This window comes from Physella acuta, unplaced genomic scaffold (assembly GCF_028476545.2).
Source record: "Physella acuta isolate Inbredline_101_S28 unplaced genomic scaffold, ASM2847654v3 ptg000369l, whole genome shotgun sequence".
Lineage (NCBI taxonomy): Eukaryota > Metazoa > Mollusca > Gastropoda > Physidae > Physella > Physella acuta.
Window position 1 is genome coordinate 665,734 of NW_026731888.1, and position 21,524 is coordinate 687,257.

Here is a 21,524-nt window from a genome sequence, read left to right on the forward strand (position 1 = left end):
CCCATCGTGTTAACGAAATGGCTGTGATTCATCCATCGTGTATACATAATTTCTGTGATTCATGTTAACATAATGGCTGTGATTTACCCAACGTGTTAATAAAATAGCTGTGATTCACCCATCGTGTATACATAATTTCTGTGATTCATCCATCATGTTAACATGGCTGTGATTCACCCATCATGTTAACAAATCGGTAGATATTCACTGATCGACTTAAGATAATGGCAGCTGGATGAAAGGGTTTCAAAGTTTTAATGATAAACCATCACGTTAACATTTCTTTTGTAACGATCCACCATGTTACTAACATGCTTGCAACCGTCTACCATCAAGTTAGTATCTTTGCAAAGATCTCCCATCATGTTAATGTTGTTGCAAAGATCTACTTGTTGTAGCAAGTCACCATCACGAATGTCTGTATTGCACCATAGTTGTTGAGGGAGTTATGATACCGCTATGTGAATTAAATTCTTCATCCATATTGTCATTTGAAAGAATTTTAAAAGTCAGGAATTCAAGTTTTTGTTTTAAGATTTCAATTTCAATGAACAGGTACGAGTTTTAAACCTATTAATGCACTCTGCTTTCTATTTATAACGCGATCCTGTATTTCACATGATCTGACTTTTAACAGTGCAACTTTGAAAGGATATCATATTGAAGGGATTACTATCGTCTTACCTATTCATGCCCTCCAGTACAAAAGATCATTCAATTGAAAGCTTTGCTTTTTCTAAAGACCTTACGAAAAAGAAAGCGTCTTGTAAGTTACCAGAAGTGTTCGGTGGTTGTGTTGTGTGTGGTTGTGCTAGTGAGGTGAAGCGGATGTGAATATACAGTTGAATGAATGTGGCTGTTGAGGGTAGACTGTATGTGTGTGTGCTTGTATTTTTTGCGAATGTAAGGCCTTAAAATTAAATTTTTAAAGAGTGTTTTTGGGCCATTGTATTATAATTGTGACAAGTGCATACACGTGTTTATTAAACATGTTTAAATAAACGAGGTCTATTTCTAGTTCTATATCATCTCGTAAACTATATTTATCACATTTCACTGAACTAAGTCGACGGCGTTAAAGTGAATACATACATCAAATTTCAGTAAACCAGTTGTATAACATTTAAATAACTTTCAACTGAATTACACACATCACATTTCAGTGAACTACATCTATCACATTTTGTAAATCAACAATCGTATATAAACATAAAATAAAACAGCAATCAACGCAACCTTAAACAGACTAGTACAAAAACACCTTAACCCGTTCAATGGAATTGTTGCGATTGTTAAAGGCTTGCTGTATATTCATGTTGTAATGAATATTTGGCGTTCAACATGAAGGGTAGATTGGCACAACATGAGAAGACTGTGGCATATGAACTAGATAGATGTGTCGTAGGAATGGAAAATACTATGACGTTGAAAAGAATGAGGCATGGAAGGGACTGAGGCATGGAAGGGACTAAGGCATGGAAGGGACTGAGGCATGGAAGGGACTGAGGCATGGAAGGGACTGAGGCATGGAAGGGACTGAGGCATGGAGGGGACTGAGGCATGGAAGGGACTTAGGCATGGAAGGGACTGAGGCATGGAAGGGACTGAGGCTTGGAGGGGACTGAGGCATGGAAGGGACTGAGGCATGGAAGGGACTGAGGCATGGAAGGGACTGAGGCATGGAAGGGACTGAGGCATGGAAGGGAGTGAGGCATGGAAGGGACTGAGGCATGGAAGGGACTGAGGCATGGAAGGGACTGAGGCATGGAAGGAACTGAGGCATGGAAGGGACCGAGGCATGGAAGGGACAGAGGCATGGAAGGGACTGAGATATGGAAGGGACTGAGATATGGAAAGGACCGAGGCATGGAACGGTTTGAGGCATGGAAGGGACTGAGGCATGTAAGGGACTGAGGCATGGAAGGGACTGAGGCATGTAAGGGACTGAGGCATGGAAGGGACTGAGGCATGGAAGGGACTGAGGCATGGAAGGGACTGAGGCATGGAAGGGACTGAGGCATGGAAGAGACCGAGGCATGGAAGGGGTCTAAATCAGGTGTACATTTTAGCTCTGTTTAGTGGTTCTAATATTACGTCTCAATCATGTTGATTACATGCTAGATTGCATTTAATGTATGCTGAGAGTAGAGTTTCCATTTTCTAGTTTCTCCTGTGCTGTATATTATGCTCAGTCATCCTCCCTCCGACCACACACCCATTGACTCTAAGAGGTCACATTATTAAACATGGTTTAAATTTGGAAATTAACATAATTAATATAGCCCTTTCATCCGATGGGTATCACATTCCATGACACATTCAAAACCCAAAATGTGTAGAACGTCTTCTATTCCATCATTCTATAAAAAATACAGCATTGTAAATCTAAAATTAGATTTTAAGTACATCAGTCTCACAAGGAAATAATCTTCACTCCTTTAGATAGACGAGTAACCCTTGAGTGTGACACACTTTACTACAGTTAGAGTATACAATGTCGCTATCGAGCTAACAGTTGTTTTGTCCTCCGTCTTTATAGCTAGGTTTATGGAGGTTGCGGTGGGGGTGGGGGTGGCGGGGTTCTGTTTGGGCAATTGAAAATAAATACATTCAAGATCTAAATTGCTAACATTATAACTCTCAAGTTTTAGTATGTTATTTTAAAATAAAAGTATGAATTGAAAGAGGTCGGAGTAATACAAATAAGGATGCCATCATTTCTAGTGCGAATAGGTAACTCATTAAGAGATTTGCTATTGTTGAAAGAAATTGGAGCATTTAATTGAAAACGGGTTTCGAAGCCTTATGGTGACACCTAAAGGGTTGTTAAAATACATGGACAGTTTGTAAGAGCTGATGAAGTAGCCCAATACAAGTCCTAAATATATGGAAATTGTTAACACATATGGGGTACATAACATGGACATTTTGGGTGGGCTGGCATGTAGGTGGGGAGACACGGAAGGGACTGTGGAATAAGACAAGCGCGGAATGGTTACGAGGCAGGGACGAGATTGTGGTATATGCAAAGCATGGAAAGGACTGAACCAAATGACTGTGGTATAGACAAGGCAGGGCAGGGAAGTGATTTGCATGGAAGGGACTGAACCAAATGACTGGCATAGACAAGACAGGGCAGGGAAGTGATTTGCATGGAAGGGACAGTGTCATGGAAAGGTTCGCGGTACTGAAGGGACGTCCTCAAGCCCGTCTATCCACACAGACAGACACAGAGTCTAGTAAAAAAGCTTTATTGGTGGGATTTATATTTGTCATCAGGCTGACTTAGTATAAACTGAATGATCGACACACATACACAGTGAAAAGCTGAATTTTTTACATACGAAGTATAGGGCTTAGGTATCGCCAACTTCTGAACATACACAGTATAAGACCTGACACACACAGTACAAAGCTAAGTTATTGACATACAAAGTATATGGTTGCGTTATTGACACACGCACACACACACACACACACACACACACACACACACACACACACACACACACACAAGTGGAAGGCTTCTGCTATTGACACAGGCTGTGGGGTGGATCATGCAGTACCCTACCTGCAGCATAGCTTATCTAGTGCCGCCCAGTCTCAAATAGGAAATTACTGTTTGCTGATAAGAAATCGATAACTCAATAAATTAAAGAAAGCTATTTACTTTACCTAGTCTACTTCTTAGTATACTCAAGGAAGACGAATATATATATATATATATATATATATATATATATATATATATATATATATATATATATATATATAGGTGTATATACACACACAAATATATATATATATAATATATATAAATATATATATATATATATATATATATATATATATATATAGGTGTATATACACACATATATATATAATGTATATATATATAAATATATATATATATATATATAGAGAGAGAGAGGTGTATATATATATAAATGTATATATATATATATATATATATATATATATATATATATATATATATATATATATATATATATATATATATATATATATATACACGGATCTTTACAAAATCGTCGTGAGTCATATAGTTTGCTATGTTATGTAACAGAGGACTAAACAGGATTTAATATTAATACAAATCTTTGACACTCCATTAGATATTGCGTCCTTGTAAAATCTACCCCACAAGCCCCCGCCACCACTGTAACCATATTCATATTTTGTATTTGGCTTTTCTATAGGCAAGCAAGCCCATGAATTGGTTTAAAAAAATAACGTTCCAAAATAGAACGCGTGTAGCGACCGCTCCAACTGGTTCAATTGGGCTAATGGGTTATAGATTGAGGTTATTGAAAAAATAAACAGTGTCTTGGGTTGGTCTCCTGGTGTCGTCGATACGTGTATGTCAACTGACAGTTGGTAGCTGAATGACCAAGTGTGTTCGTCTCGTGGAATATGAGTTTTTGTAAGTCATAGAGTGTAGGTATTTCGTATTGATGATATGTGTATGCTTTTATCGTGACGGGCAACCGGACAGTTGATTGGAATTGTCTAGTTTTTGATGTTGACATGTGAGAGAGTTTAATTTGTCCTGCCTATTGAAATCATCGTCGATCAGCGATCATTCATCATATATTGTTAAAGTGCTTGTGCTTTTATAGTTCGATTCTGGAACTGTCAAAACGAGCTCTGGGATTTCTTGCCCTCGACAAGTTTTCAAGATAAGGACCACAAGATTAATGATTTTATAATTGGGTTTGTATCTCTCGTGTTTACAATACTTAAGAAGAGGCGTCGGTGACGTCACGGGGCATCACGAAATGTTATCTGCTCCTTCAGAAACCCAAGACCCGAGTGTCATAGCTACAAGAGGGAAACAAAGATTGGAGACAGATATTGACAAACTGAATGGGGGAGTGAAACAGATACAGTGTAGTGACGTCAGGGCAACAAATCGGTTATCTGCCTGTTCATCAATCCGGTCATTTAAATTTGTATTGGTGAACACACCTTGACGACATAAATCCGACTATTTATCCAGTTGTGATTCAACACTTCAGTTCGGTCGTTTAGCCGTACTAAAAGCGATTTTTTTTGGATCTCTGTTGTCGATCGATCGGTTTCCAGAATGACAGGCGCCGTATTAAAAAAAAAAAGGAATTTTCTTTGAAGCCTTCGTTTGTTGTTAAACAATGTCCGTGCTGTTACGATACCACTGACTACACCGTTTGTACATTAGGATAACACTGACGACAACGTTTGTACACTATGATACCACTGACGACAACGTTAGTACATTAGAATACCACTGACGACAACGTTTGTACATTAGAATACCACTGACGACAACGTTTGTACATTGCGGTACCAATGATGACAACGTTTGTACATTCCGATACCACTGGCGACAACGTTTGTACACTACGATACCACTGACGACGATATCTGCACTGTTCCGATACTACCTAGTTATAATTTATTTAAACTGATATTTCTGTCAATAGCATTTGTTAAACCAGGTGTCCACAGATACAAGATGAAGTGGGGTAGGGGGGGGGAAGGGGATAGTCTAAATAAGACAAGCAATATAATTTGATATTATCCAGTACGCCGTACGGCGATGCTTACTACACTGTAATTTATGGTCATATACCTGGCTGTTTCTATTTATTGCCATAAGAAATAAAAGACGTGCTTCAAAATGTCCGCGGGCTGGTGTCTCTCCATGTTCTGGGCTGGGAGGTTCCCTTACCGGGCATGTGGGTGGAATTTTATTACCCATGGACATATAGGGCTGCGTTGTATAGCGCTTGATTCAGGTACTATTGGCTACAATTTATTACTCTTCAACCGACAATAAATATATTGTAAAAAAAAGCAAACTTTACAGGCCGGCAATATGAAGAGTTTGTTTGGTGATTTGTGTGGCCTAAAATAGACAATAACAGAAGCCACTTCAGATTGTCTTTGTTTGTTTTATGCACTAGCTATGACAACCATCACATCGGAATCAAAAGAAACGTGTTCCACGTGGATGGCCTGATTTACCACGTAGACATGCATTAATAAAAATAAATCTCCGTATTATAATTCATAATATTAACAGCCGCAGTTTAGCAAGTCATGAACAGCAGCAGCAACTCAAAGTCAGCAAAAAATCAAGTTGTAACAGTTGCAAGTCAGCTAGTCATAAAATGGTACGGTTGCAAGTCAGAGATACATAAAATAAATAACCATAAGATGGTAACAGTCATAAGTCAGGTAGACATTAACTCAGAGGCGTAGCGACCTTTCCCGGCGATTTGCACCCCCCCTCGAACTTTTGATTTGCACCCCCCCCCTTTCAATTTGTTTTTCCAACCCATTTTGGCACCCCCCCTAAGGTCGGCGCCCGGGGACATATGTCCCCCCCCCCGCCCCCTCGCTACGCCTCAGCATTAACTAGTAACTGTTGTAAGTCAGGTAGACATTAGATGGTATCAGTTCAATGCATGCTAGGCATACGATGGTAACTGTTGAAGTCAGCAAGACATTCGATGGTATCAGTTCAATGCATGCTAGGCATAAGATGGTAACAGCTGTAAATCAGGTATACATTAGATGGTATCAGTTCAATGCATGCTAGAGTGGTGTTTGTATCTGACTGAAGAGTAGTATAGAATCGGTCGACTCAAAGGTTTCATGAGATCGCGTACAGTCTGGTTGTAAATCTTCCGCTGATTGATGAAATTACATTAGTTAAATATTTTAGAAACCCAGTATTCTAGATTTCACTGTTTTCTCACAATTAAAATGTATGTGTCCTAAAATAATAAAATGGTTGGTATTCATTAGCTGTATCTAGACAGTTTGTAATGGTGACCTATTTAAGATTTTTGAAAGAAGCATTTAGATATCAACAATTACTTATTTTCAGATTGTGGTGTTGTCTAAGCAGCAAAGAGAATTAGAGATTGGCATGTAAGCTGTTGACTGGAAAAGTAAACATCTAGATCAAGATAGAGCAGGCATCACGTTTTTTTGAACTTTTTCAAACATGCATTGATCTCAGGATAAAGACTTTGTGCCTACGGCGTGTGTCCCGGCATGGCGTTGATAAGATAATTTACAACCTCTGAGAACGAGAAATGTGACGTATCAACTCCACAGACACTGATAAGACCACAATTCCTATAACAAAATATAACAGGGTACAATAATGACGGGGTAAAAAAAAATGACAACCCGACGAAAAAAGTACAGTGTGGTGACGAGGCCTGGCGGTGTCCCAACGCCGTTTGGGACGAATCCCGTGGAGGCCTCGCCCTTTGGAAACCTCCCAGTGCCAGTCAGCCACGGGCGGCTCTCTGTACTGCCTGCCGTGAGGGGGGACGTCCCAGCTGTCGGGCCGGTGGATGGCATCGTCAGCGACATTGACATGGTGGTCAGTCACGACCCCGGCACCGCGAGCTCCATGATGCAGGTGGAGTCTCGACTCCAGAAGAGGTAAGCGTGACTAGAGGTAATCGCTATTAGAGGTAATCGCTATTAGAGGTAATCGTGATTAGAGGTAATCGTGATTAGAGGTAATCGTGATTAGAGGTAATTGTGATTAGAGGTAATTGTGATTTAAGGTAAGCGTGAGAAGAGGTCTGGTGACTAGACGTAAGAGGTGTAAGTAATTACCGTTAGAAATACGTATAAATCAGAGTAGATGTAAGCGTAATTATGGTTATAGTTACTTGCGATTGAATTAAGGGGAAAGGGCGATTAGGGTTAGAACGTACGTATAGACCGGAGTAATTACGTTTATAGTTAAGTGTGATTAGGGATTTAGGTTACAATGATAAGGGTTAGAGATAAACGTGACTCAGTGAAATAAAATGAGGTTGTAATCGCGATCATGGTGTTTATTAAAGTATAAACCATGTAAACATTATGTGATAGTGTATATGTACCTATCTATAAAAAAAAATCCAGGGTCCGTATACATGTACCGAACTGAAATCAAGACGCTTGTTTGGCACGTATCGTTATCAAGCCGTGGACGGTGCAAAACCACAAGTTTTACGATTTTATTTTGAATTTGTAATATTCAATAGCGGCTATATATGCACTTTTTTTTTGTTCCGCCAGTCTTTGTTCTATTCCCAAATTTTATTTTGGATTAGTGTATTGAATCGCATTATATCGCTTGTATCTGATTAAATATGTCGTTCCATCTTGTAGAAGGCTGGTAAAGGGAGGTGTTTGAAGATACTAGTGGACAAGTGTCTGTGACAGCGATAGGTACCGGAGAATTAAAAAAAAATTCATAAAAAACGTTTTAATAACAAGCTTTTATGTAATGATGCACTAAAAAGTAGAAAATAAATTATACACTACTATTTAAATTACTATTAAGAAAAGCGTGGGTCACTTTAGTACTTTAGTACCTATTGGATACCTTTACTAATATTTGAGAAGAGACCCACGCTTTTCTTAATAGTAATTTAAATAGTAGTGTATAATTTATTTTCTACTTTTTAGTGCATCATTACATAAAAGCTTGTTATTAAAACGTTTTTTATGAATTTTTTTTTCAGTACTTTACATGTTTTATTTACAATAGTGTTACATGACTAAAAACCATTGCGCGTCTATCGAACGTGATGGCGCGCCTACTGAAGGTGATGGCGCAGCGATTGAACGTGATGACGCGTGTGGTGTGGTTGGATAGACATGCCTATTGATTCGGTCCAAATTTTAATTAATTCATAAAAAATTAATTAGGCATCCAATTAAGTCAAATTTAGTTTAAGATTGCATTGTCTTCATGTCTTGACCCACGTGCCAAATGTGAATCGTATCGGTCAAGTAGAAGTTTCCGAATTTTCACTCCTGCGTTTCGATCTAGACTGACGACAGATAGACTGTCGACAGACTGTCGACAGACTGGCGACAGAGGAAGTGAGTTAAATAAAAGCTTGTAAAAAAAACAACAAAATAGCGTCATGTTAAACATATTTAAAAAGACTACTTTTCTTCTTCGTTCTTAATTGAGAATATGGTAGAGGATTTAGACAACAAGCCCAGTCTTCGTAAAAAGACTATTTTCTGACAATTTTGTTAAGGGTCAAGTCTAGGATAATGTTTGGTGGGGGGGGGGGGGGGGGGGGTCGATTCGTAGATCGACGTTGGTTAGGCGGGAGATTGAATTTGTGCTGGATTGAGGTCTTGTAACAAGGACAGGTTGGTGGGAGGCGGAAATGAGTAAATGCTTTCCTTTATAAGAATACTGAAACAGTGATGTTACTTAACATGCATCCAATTTATATATTTTTTGGGTCACATGTTTCTCCACTGTTATTAGATAAGTAGTTTATTAAAGTGTGTACATGTACTTAATTTAATTAAATGCTATATATTTGGATAAATAAGAAACAAAAACATATTTTAAATTAATTTATACTCTTAATTCGAAACTATTTGCCCTCTTAATAATGTTGAATTCGAATCGCTGGACGTTTTGCTTTTTCTCACTCTCTGACTTTTTCAGTGCCGTTATAAAAACAAACTCGAGACTCTTAAAGTCCTAGCAAATTATTCATTTAATTAGTCATTTACTGACACGCAAACAGTAATAAAAAAACAACAACAACAACGTATAACTACAAAACTAAACTGCGCACCTGATTTCAATTACCTTATTTACAGCATGACATCAATGTATTTTCGTTATCACTGTATCAGAAGTTGAACTATTGCATGCACTCTATGACAGGAGCTAGCGGTACGGTGGGTCATGAATAGCTCTACATTAACGTCATTAAAGCCCCACAATTATCCCACAATTGACGTATTTTTAATCTATTTTGCCGCCATGCTGTCAATACCGACGTTATATTTTCACACTTGACCGTGACGGCAGCACACAAATCTGTATGTGATCATGTACTTATCCCCACGTCAAAGCGCATTTCCCCATTCAAGAATCAAGTGCGAAAAATTCAAACTCATCAGTTACAAGAACCAGAAATTGTATACGTGCTAGTTCGACTAGAAAAATCACACTTTTATTTCTAGAGCTATATTAAAATTTTATGAATGGCGATGAAAAATGACGCGACAAAGTGCATGCTTGTTTTCAACCAGCCCCGCCCACACCTATGTTTTTACCTGTCGTGAAATGTAATCGGTTGTTCCCAAATGTTATTACAAATGTTATTACCAGATTGAAACTTTTACTCTACAGAACTTGTTTTGAAAAATGAGAAACTTATTTGTTTAACTATAGTGAATCGTGATTCAAATTAATATAATTTAAAAAAACCGAATAACAATAAGTACATGCATATATATATATATATATATATATATATATATATATATATATATATATATATATATATATATATATATGCACACACACACACATCTGCAACGTAGTATTTTTCTAACTAAGCAACTCTATGTGAACAACTCATAATGACATCACAAACTGGGACAGCTATAGCCAAATTGCGTTTAGAGTTTTTGAGGAGAGTGAAATAAAATACATACAAGCCATTAAATCCTCTTATAACAAGTTGACCCAAGAAAGAGTTTAGGGTAACTTCATATCTTCTACAGTGGTCCTTTGTGCCACAGTTGATGGATTATCGCTCCTGTTTAATGGTGGCACTTGAGCAGAAGATTAAATTAGATAGAATAGAGAGCGAGAGAAATGCGCACCGCTTTCTGGCGGAGGCGTTAAAAATAACCACTCGGTGCACCGAGGCTTTGTGTGATCTGACATTAGAAAATTGATGTATTGTTTCCGCCCCTCCCCCCTCTGATTTACTACGCACCGTATCGTGTGATGTAAGACGGGAAAAAGGTCTATAAAGGGGAGGCGGCTTGTGACTTTCGTCACATTCTCCTGAGTTTTTCTGGAATGAAGTTTGATATCTCTTCGTTGGCTAAGCCTTAGGATTTCTGGAATGAAGTTTGATACCTTTTCGTCGGCCAAGCTGTTGGATTTTTCTGAAATAATCACGAGGGGCTTGGAAAGGTAAAAGTTAGCTTACCATATTTTTATTCCCCTAGTGCCCAAGAACACTTGTCTTTATGTTAGTTGTTATTTGTATTTGTACAATGGCACATTGTAACCCTTTCTGAAGGAAGTTAAATAAAGCTTCATTTGAAACAAAAAAATATAACTGCAAACTCCTTTGAAAAACGGTAGCTGAACATAATCATAGTTCATACCGATTACTTGACAAATAGGTCTAATATAAAACTCAATAGTGGAATTCTTCCTAATGCTATTTATCGAGGTGAAAAGTCAATGATAAGTTGAGTTGGAAATATGATCAATTATTAAAATAAAATTTACATAAAACCTAACAGGTATGTTCAGCTGAACTTACAAAAGCACACGAATGACGTATAACAAACGTTCATTAAAACCACTAGATGGATGTAGCAACATAATCGCCATTTAAGATATGACGTGTAGCAAGACGCCACTCTGTTGATGAAATGTAGCGAAGCTTCTAAAACCCAAGTCTACTTCGGTTAAAGTGTTCTTTGCAAACAACGCAAAGATATAATTTTTATTTTTAGACTAGCGAATATAATGATTTACTTGAGGTAGGCCTATATAATTAAAGATGCTTAAACGTTTTTCTTGTACATTGCGATCGAACAAGTCACTTCATAATAGTTTCATATAAAAATATTAATATAAAAACCAAATGGTAAGTATTATAAACACTGACAAATACTCTGGTCTGTATTGCTTGTCGTGATTTTATTGAGTATTCCATTTACCTAAATTAAGCGCATTTAACGAAGTTAGTTTGAATCTCGGCTTATTTCTAGGTTATATAAAAAAGTAGCAAGGCTATTTATTGTAACGTTACGAAATACCACGAATCTTCACTTCAATAAAAGAAAAGAATGGTGTACTTTGTATATTGATCTGTCTATTCAAAACATCAAATAATGAATACAGATAAATCTAAAAACCAATGGTAATAAAAATATTTTTTTTACACTTGTACAGCTTTATTTAGGTAGGTTGGGGGGGGGGGAGGTAAACTTTCCAGTGAGATACACTATTTAATATAGCTGCTGCTAGACACGTGACAAACCCGTAAAATTGAATGTTTCAACAATCATACCCTTTGTGTTTGCCGCTATTTCCCATCCGGTATATATCCTTTAGCTCCGGAATTGACAGTATTTCTAACAACATTCGTTTTTTGTTTACCTTTTCTATAGACAACCAACAGTCGACCTAAATATGTACAAACACTGCGATTATAAGAAACTATAATCCGTGATAATTTTTTTTTCTCTGGGTAGAAGCAGATAGTAAAAAAAAAAAGGGCGATAAGTCGGACAAAACCAAGGGAGGTAATGATTTACCCGCGCCATTCAACCAAGATAGTCAACCTTAATCCACTGGCTTTGGGTTGCACTAGCGATACTGTTTCGCTATAACAAACGGTCGGGCTATACTGTAATCTAGACAAGCTTTCTTATGCAGCAAACACGGGGAACTGTAATCTAGACGAGTTAAGTTACTCTTGGAGGTAAAAATAGTAGATTTCTATCGCGAATTGGGTAGGGGTGAGGGTGGGGAGGGGGAATGTGGGCTTTAAAAATGTATAAGAATAAACAAAATAGAACCATATGATTGGGAAAACGTGTTAAGTGGTAAAAATTTAAATAATTAAAACAGCAGACAGATTTTAAAATAAAATTTTAGAATAATACTGTACAAAATTTAAAAGAAAACCTACTTGACATATGGTAGGAGTAAAGCATCTGTCGATGGGGAAAAAACGGGAAAGGATGTGTGTGTGTGTGTGTGGGGGGGTTATTGTGCTGGTTCTTGTAGCAATATAGTGAATTTCTTACCTGAATGTAGTTGGTACTAAGCCAGCTATTTTACAAGGCGCTGTTTATTTTTAGCCAAGACTAGAGTTTCGCTCTGGGCCGTTTCATATTTCTTTCATTTTTTTTCAAATATAGAACTTTCACGAACACAACGTTAGAACTGGGCTTTACGCTTCAGATATTTTAAAGCATTGGTTTATTTTGAAGATTTCTTAATTCATTTCATTTTCAAATTTTGAAGATGGTAGAGTGTTCGGCTTAATACTTGACGATAACTTTGGATGTAACCTGAAATAAAAACTTTAAATAAAACAGGCGAATAGGAAAAGTCTGTAATATTTATCATAATATAAATGCTTGTAGGTTTCAGTCTAACCTAAGGGCTGGGTTATATTCCCTCTTGAGATAACATTTTCATTTCTAGTATGTCGTGGAACAATAAAGTGTGTTTTGTAAATTATATGTTTTTGTACGTCGAGATCGATTTCCCACCGTCTGCTTCAGAAATCTATTCAAAGGTTTTGTGAAACGCTTAGTAGGCTGAAAGTCTAGTGGTTTATAGGATCTTCGCAAATTCCAATACATACCCCCCCCCCCACACACACAATAACACAAGTCCTTGGACGAACCCCCTTCTCTTGACAAAAATACTTTGTCATAAAATCTACCCATATTAGGTTTAGGTAAGGAAAAACAAACATTGACAAGAATAATGTTCAGTTTTAAAAACAAAACAGAAATAATAAAAAAAATTATAATAATTTTAATGAGTGTTTTTTTTTAAAAGATTTTACTGATAAATAAATGTACATGTAAAAAGAGAGATCGTGAGATTCATTCAAATACTTAAATATAACAAGCTGTGTGGAGAGGAAGGGGGGTGGGATTGAATTATATCAGATGTTCTATTTTGTGGAAATTGTAGCACACACATGTTAGAAACAAACACATTTTCTCTCTCCAGTTCCGTGTACTCGATGTACCAGGATCCACAGACCGCTGGGGATAAAATTGAGGTAAGTGTTTTGACATGTCAATATGACATCATACTGAAGTGTTTTGACATCTCAATATGACATCATATTGAAGTAAGTGTTTTGACATCTCAATATGACATCATACTGAAGTGTTTTGACATCTCATACTGAAGTGTTTTGACATCTCATACTGAAGTGTTTTGACATCTCAAATATGACATCACAATGAAGTGTTTTGACATGTCAATATGACATCATACTGAAGTGTTTTGACATCTTAATATGACATCATACTGAAGTGTTTTGACATCTTAATATGACATCATACTGAAGCGTTTTGACATCTTAATATGACATCATACTGAAGTGTTTTGACATCTTAATATGACATCATACTGAAGTGTTTTGACATCTTAATATGACATCATACTGAAGTAAGTGTTTTGACATCTTAATATGACATTATATTGAAGTGTTTTGACATCTCATACTGAAGTGTTTTGACATCTCACTATGATATCATACAATTTTTATGCACCGGTTAGTGCAACATCATGACGTAAAATGTTTGATACCTTTTATTTTTTAAAATATTTAAGAACACAACTAGTTGTATAATAGAGTAGCGTCCTATATAGTATGCTTTGGTTGTAGGTGCAGACTATATATCTTTTTTCTATGCTAATAAAAAGTTGATGTAAACAAGACCTTTATTTCACAAGTAAATAAAATATTTTTATGGACTAAGAAATAAAAAGTAAATGGAAAGTAAAGGCGGCTGTGCATGGTTATGACACATAATCCCTTCATATGCCGATGCCACAAAAACAGGTGAACTCTAATTCTTCTTACACAAGAAACGTGAGATTCGAAAGAGTAATTACTTAATTACGGTTAAAATAAATAATTTAAGATTTTCTGTTATTCTCATACAGATGCGATTGATGGTTTTAGATGAGAGCGAAAGAAGCGAAGTGATGCACAAACTCGTCAGCGCCTTCCAGCAGAAAGTCCTCCTCTGCTTCGATCACTACAAGCCGGACTTGACGCTCTCATGTCTCAAGATCGTCACGTCGCTCTCGGTGTTGAAGCCGAAGCCGAAGACCCCGCACCACCCAAAGCCATCGAAAGGTCACGACAACACCTCTCCGACCCAACTCGACCCCTTTGCCGAGCTCGACGTAGAGGAGGCGTTGAAGAGGGAGCTCCCCATCTTCACCGTATCCAAGCTACGCGCTACAGTCCAGCAGCTCCTCAGAAGAGCTACTCTACGACAAGACGGTACACTATACTTCGCAGGGAGTTCCGAGGTTTCCATGGCGACCAAAAGTGTGCAGTATTTTATCTGGTTTTTTGACTTCATGGATTACCTTCAGGAGCTATTTGTAAATTTTGAAGAGAAAATTTTTATGCCGCTATTTAAATACTTTCATGACTATGATTCTAATGTGTCTAAAGGCAGGTCAAATTCCTTATCGTCTGCTTTTTCAAAACTGAGCCAGTTTTCCGGAAGTGACAACCAAGGTGTCTTCGATGCAGATCAAGATGGCGACGATGAAAGCGACAGTCTGGCCGAGATGAGACGAATGAGGCAACAGGCCAAAGCTTCCTTACTGCAGCTAAGTAAAGAATATCGAGACATAAAATCTATTTATGATACGACAGAAACAGATAAAGTGGCGCAGAGACTGTCCTTCGTGAAAGAGCAACTGGACTACTTGCTGGAAGAAGAGGATGAAATCGACCCCGATTTGTACAGTGAGGAAAGTCGAAAAATGGTCGAACATTTGGAGATGGATTTTGGCACTGAAAACTTGATACGTTTGGTTCCAGATATTCTGGTCAAGCTGAAGAAGGCGGCCTGGTTGGCGAGGCGTTGGCTAGAACTTGACGACAAGAGAACAAAAGACGTGACAGTCAAACTGGAGAAGTTGGCGGAGATAGAGAAAAAGTTGATGCAAAGGCTAGATGTCCTTCAGCAAGACATCACTCGCGGCGAGATGAAGCTGGAGCGAGAGACGAACGAGTTGAATCGTTTGATGGAGAAAGAGCAAAGGTCCGAAGTTTTGACTTTCAAGGCGTTCAACATTGACGCACGTATTGAGAAACAGCAGAAGAAACTAGCCAAGTTAAACAAAGAAAGAGACAGTTTTGCCGCCCAGTTGTCTGACATTGTGAAAAGTAAAGACCTAAAAGAATTTCACAAACTGAAATTTCGTTTCGAATCAAACAAATTAAATCGATTTCTGAACGAAAGAAAACTGGCGACATTGTGTTATCAAAAGAACTTGCTGGCGGATGATATCAACATTGAGATGTTTGTTCGGCCCAGTGTCATCCATAGTAGCAACAAACTCCAAGACGACTGCGAACGTCTAGAGAAGCAGCTCCGAGAGCAGAGAGAGGAGATGGTGAGCATCAAGCGCGCCTTGCTGCCGGTACAAGAAGACAAGGCGATGCTGATGAATACGGTTAGCCGGCAGAAGCAGGTCCAGATGAATACGGTTAGCCGGCAGAAGCAGGTCCAGCCTCCGTGGAACTCAGGCGGGCAGCCTGGATTGAGCCAGATGATCCTCCAGCCCGGCCACGCCCTGTACATCAGGAGCGTGCCGGGTGGGGAGGCTAGTCAAAGCAGGCCAGTGTATGGGTCAAACCCTTTTCTCAGGCGGATTACAGTCGACAACAATAGAGCTTTAAGAACAATTAGTCCGCCCGCATGGTAGTACACTTTAATGTTTTTTTTTCTTGTGATTTATACTAAGAAATTTGTATATGTGTTCAGTAAATAACTATTAATATTTATTGAAAACTTTCCATTGTTTCCATTTTACAGAAGACATGCCTATGTTTATACTTTATATCGAGTAAAATTTGAGCATCTTTAATATAAACCTATACTACTCTACTAGTGCTTTTTGTTGTGTATTAGCCTACGAATTACCCTACAGAAAAACAAATTAAAACTGACGAATATCGATTGATTAAGCCTCAGTATGACATGGGATGGATACTTGCATGAGGTAAAGGTATAGATAGTAGCAAGTATACAATTTACAATTCGGACTTAGTAACTGTAATCCAATATATCATCCCCCCCCCCCTTTCCCGTCCCTCCCCTCATCCCCCCCTTTTTCCCGTCCTCCCCTCACCCCCCCTTTCCCGTCCCTCCCCTCATCCCCCCTTTTCCCGTCCCTCCCCCCTCATCCCCCCCTTTCCCGTCCCCCCCTCATCCCCCCTTTCCCGTCCCTCCCCTCATTCCCCCCTTTTCCCGTCCCTCCCCTCATCCCCCCCTTCCCGTCCCTCCCCTCATCCCCCCCCCATTCCCCCTTTTCCCGTCCCTCCCCTCATCCTTCCCATTCCCGTCCCTCCCCTCATCACTCATCCCCCCTTCCCGTCCCTCCTCCCCCCTTTCCCGTCCCTCCTCCCCCCTTTCCCGTCCCTCCCCTCATCCCTCCTCCCCCCTTTCCCGTCCCTCCCCTCATCCCCCCATCCCTCCCTTTCCCTCATCCCCCCCCCTTCCCCTCATCCCCCCACCCCCCCCCCCTTTCCCTCATCCCCCCCCCCCTTTCCCGTCCCTCCCCTCATCCCCCCGCCCCCTTTCCCGTCCCTCCCCTCATCCCCCCGCCCCCTTTCCCGTCCCTCCCCTCATCCCCCCGCCCCCTTTCCCGTCCCTCCCCTCATCCCCCCGCCCCCTTTCCCGTCCCTCCCCTCATCCCCCCGCCCCCTTTCCCGTCCCTCCCCTCATCCCCCCGCCCCCTTTCCCGTCCCTCCCCTCATCCCCCCGCCCCCTTTCCCGTCCCTCCCCTCATCCCCCCGCCCCCTTTCCCGTCCCTCCCCTCATCCCCCCGCCCCTTTCCCGTCCCTCCCCTCATCCCCCCGCCCCCTTTCCCGTCCCCCCCCTCATCCCCCCGCCCCCTTTCCCGTCCCTCCCCTCATCCCCCCGCCCCCTTTCCCGTCCCTCCCCTCATCCCCCCGCCCCCTTTCCCGTCCCTCCCCTCATCCCCCCGCCCCCTTTCCCGTCCCTCCCCTCATCCCCCCGCCCCCTTTCCCGTCCCTCCCCTCATCCCCCCGCCCCCTTTCCCGTCCCTCCCCTCATCCCCCCACCCCCATTCCCGTCCCTCCCCTCATCCCCCCACCCCCATTCCCGTCCCTCCCCTCATCCCCCCCCCTTTCCCGTCCCCACCTTCCCCCCATCCCCACCCTTCCCTCATCCCGTCCCCACCTTCCCCCCATCCCCACCCTCCCCCCATCCCGTCCCCACCCTCCCCTCATCCCCCCCCCATCCCGTCCCCACCCTCCCCTCATCCCCCCATCCCGTCCCCACCCTCCCCTCATCCCCCCCATCCCATCCCGTCCCCACCCTCCCCTCATCCCCCCATCCCGTCCCCACCTTCCCTCATCCCCCCCATCCCGTCCCCACCCTCCCCTCATCCCCCCCATCCAGTCCCCACCCTCCCCTCATCCCCCCCATCCAGTCCCCACCCTCCCATCATCCCCCCCCCCCCACTTTCCCATCCCCACCCTTCAAATGTTGAAATGAAGTTGAAATGTATCTCTTGGGGTCAAGACTCGTGAGCTCAAGTGTTATCTCTGTTGGCTAAGACGTATCTTTTATGTTTGTTGACCAAGATGCAGACTGGTTAACTGCGATTCTATGTTGACCAAGATATATCTTTCTTTGTTGGTCAAATTGTATCTATGTTGACTAAGATGTATATTTCTTTGTTGGTAAAGATGTCTCTTTGTTGACCAAGATGTATCCATGTTGACCAAGATGTATCTTTCTTTGTTGGTAAAGATGTCTCTTTGTTGACCAAGATGTATCTTTCTTTGTTGGTAAAGATTTACCTTTGTTGACCAAGATGTATCTTTCTTTGTTGGTAAAGATGTCTCTTTGTTGACCAAGATGTATCTTTCTTTGTTGGTAAAGATTTACCTTTGTTGACCAAGATGGATCTTTCTTTGTTGGTAAAGATGTCTCTTTGTTGACCCATATGTATCCATGTTGACCAAGATGTATCTTTCTTTGTTGGTAAAGATGTCTCTTTGTTGACCAAGATGTATCTTTCTTTGTTGGTAAAGATGTCTCTTTGTTGACCAAGATGTATCTTTCTTTGTTGGTAAAGATGTCTCTTTGTTGACCAAGATGTATCTTTCTTTGTTGGTAAAGATGTCTCTTTGTTGACCAAGATGTATCTTTCTTTGTTGGTAAAGATGTCTCTTTGTTGACCAAGATGTATCTTTCTTTGTTGGTACAGATGGATATTTGTTGACCAAGATGTATCTTTCTTTGTTGGTAAAGATGTCTCTTTGTTGACCAAGATGTATCTTTCTTTATTGGTAAAGATTTACCTTTGTTGACCAAGATGTATCTTTCTTTGTTGGTAAAGATGTCTCTTTGTTGACCAAGATGTATCTTTCTTTGTTGGTAAAGATTTACCTTTGTTGACCAAGATGTATCTTTCTTTGTTGGTAAAGATTTACCTTTGTTGCCCAAGATGTATCTTTCTTTGTTGCCCAAGATGTATCTTTCTTTGTTGGTAAAGATTTACCTTTGTTGACCAAGATGTATCTTTCTTTGTTGGTAAAGATTTACCTTTGTTACCCAAGATGTATCTTTCTTTGTTGCCCAAGATGTATCTTTCTTTGTTGGTAAAGATTTACCTTTGTTGACCAAGATGTATCTTTCTTTGTTGGTAAAGATTTACCTTTGTTGACCAAGATGTATCTTTCTTTGTTGGTACAGATGGATATTTGTTGACCAAGATGTATCTTTCTTTGTTGGTAAAGATGTCTCTTTGTTGACCAAGATGTATCTTTCTTTGTTGGTAAAGATTTACCTTTGTTGACCAAGATGTATCTTTCTTTGTTGGTAAAGATTTACCTTTGTTGACCAAGATGTATCTTTCTTTGTTGGTACAGATGGATATTTGTTGACCAAGATGTACCTTTCTTTGTTGGTAAAGATGTCTCTTTGTTGACCAAGATGTATCTTTCTTTGTTGGTAAAGATTTACCTTTGTTGACCAAGATGTATCTTTCTTTGTTGGTAAAGATTTACCTTTGTTGACCAAGATGTATCTTTCTTTGTTGGTAAAGATGTCTCTTTGTTGACCAAGATGTATCTTTCTTTGTTGGTAAAGATGTCTCTTTGTTGACCAAGATGTATCTATGTTGACCAAGATGTATATTTCTTTGTTGGTAAAGATGTCTCTTTGTTGACCAAGATGTATCTTTCTTTGTTGGTACAGATGGATATTTGTTGACCAAGATGTACCTTTCTTTGTTGGTAAAGATGTCTCTTTGTTGACCAAGATGTATCTTTCTTTGTTGGTAAAGATTTACCTTTGTTGACCAAGATGTATCTTTCTTTGTTGGTAAAGATTTACCTTTGTTGACCAAGATGTATCTTTCTTTGTTGGTAAAGATGTCTCTTTGTTGACCAAGATGTATCTTTCTTTGTTGGTAAAGATGTCTCTTTGTTGACCAAGATGTATCTATGTTGACCAAGATGTATATTTCTTTGTTGGTAAAGATGTCTCTTTGTTGACCAAGATGTATCTTTCTTTGTTGGTACAGATGGATATTTGTTGACCAAGATGTATCTTTCTTTGTTAGTAAAGATGTCTCTTTGTTGACCAAGATGTATCTTTCTTTGTTGGTAAAGATTTACCTTTGTTGACCAAGATGTATCTTTCTTTGTTGGTAAAGATGTCTCTTTGTTGACCAAGATGTATCTTTCTTTGTTGGTAAAGATGTCTCTTTGTTGACCAAGATGTATCTTTCTTTGTTGGTAAAGATGTCTCTTTGTTGACCAAGATGTATCTTTCTTTGTTGGTACAGATGGATATTTGTTGACCAAGATGTATCTTTCTTTGTTGGTAAAGATGTCTCTTTGTTGACCAAGATGTATCTTTCTTTGTTGGTAAAGATTTACCTTTGTTGACCAAGATGTATCTTTCTTTGTTGGTAAAGATTTACCTTTGTTGACCAAGATGTATCTTTCTTTGTTGGTAAAGATGTCTCTTTGTTGACCAAGATGTATCTTTCTTTGTTGGTAAAGATGTCTCTTTGTTGACCAAGATGTATCTATGTTGACCAAGATGTATATTTCTTTGTTGGTAAAGATGTCTCTTTGTTGACCAAGATGTATCTTTCTTTGTTGGTACAGATGGATATTTGTTGACCAAGATGTATCTTTCTTTGTTAGTAAAGATGTCTCTTTGTTGACCAAGATGTATCTTTCTTTGTTGGTAAAGATTTACCTTTGTTGACCAAGATGTATCTTTCTTTGTTGGTAAAGATTTACCTTTGTTGACCAAGATGTATCTTTCTTTGTTGGTAAAGATGTCTCTTTGTTGACCAAGATGTATCTTTCTTTGTTGGTAAAGATGTCTCTTTGTTGACCAAGATGTATCTTTCTTTGTTGGTAAAGATGTCTCTTTGTTGACCAAGATGTATCTTTCTTTGTTGGTACAGATGGATATTTGTTGACCAAGATGTATCTTTCTTTGTTGGTAAAGATGTCTCTTTGTTGACCAAGATGTATCTTTCTTTGTTGGTAAAGATGTACCTATTTTGACCAAGATGCAGACTGGTTAGCTGGCAAGATTTATCGATGGTCATGATACTGGTTTGCTGGTACTTAAGTTAGATGATCATGAAATAGACTGATTGGGCAGGATATAGCCTTGTTGGCTAATATATCATCTTGTATTTCAAG

The 21,524-nt window shown here is 39.6% G+C and overlaps 2 protein-coding genes across 5 annotated transcripts; one reads left to right on the forward strand and one right to left on the reverse strand.

Moving 5' to 3' along the window:
• Nucleotides 1-4,358: 4,358 nt before the first annotated feature.
• On the forward strand, nucleotides 4,359-16,684 carry LOC131941699 (uncharacterized). Of its 4 annotated transcripts, none has more exons than XM_059301127.1 (4): nucleotides 4,359-4,444; nucleotides 6,896-7,464; nucleotides 13,790-13,841; nucleotides 14,738-16,684. In XM_059301127.1, exons 2-4 carry the CDS (start codon nucleotides 7,196-7,198, stop codon nucleotides 16,523-16,525), a joined length of 2,109 nt encoding a protein of 702 aa, XP_059157110.1. In that variant the 5' UTR covers nucleotides 4,359-4,444; nucleotides 6,896-7,195; the 3' UTR covers nucleotides 16,526-16,684. The 4 variants fall into 4 exon arrangements, with proteins under 4 accessions (XP_059157110.1, XP_059157109.1, XP_059157111.1 ...); XM_059301126.1 differs by having other exon boundaries at nucleotides 4,365-4,458; XM_059301128.1 differs by lacking the exon at nucleotides 4,359-4,444 and adding an exon at nucleotides 4,466-4,550.
• Nucleotides 16,685-18,507: 1,823 nt separating this feature from the next.
• Nucleotides 18,508-21,427, reverse strand: LOC131941681 (zinc finger protein 721-like). Its single transcript, XM_059301091.1, has 4 exons — nucleotides 21,111-21,427; nucleotides 20,191-20,958; nucleotides 19,863-20,038; nucleotides 18,508-19,334 (listed from the first exon to the last, which is right to left on the reverse strand). Exons 1-4 carry the CDS (start codon nucleotides 21,425-21,427, stop codon nucleotides 18,508-18,510), a joined length of 2,088 nt encoding a protein of 695 aa, XP_059157074.1.
• Nucleotides 21,428-21,524: the final 97 nt, after the last annotated feature.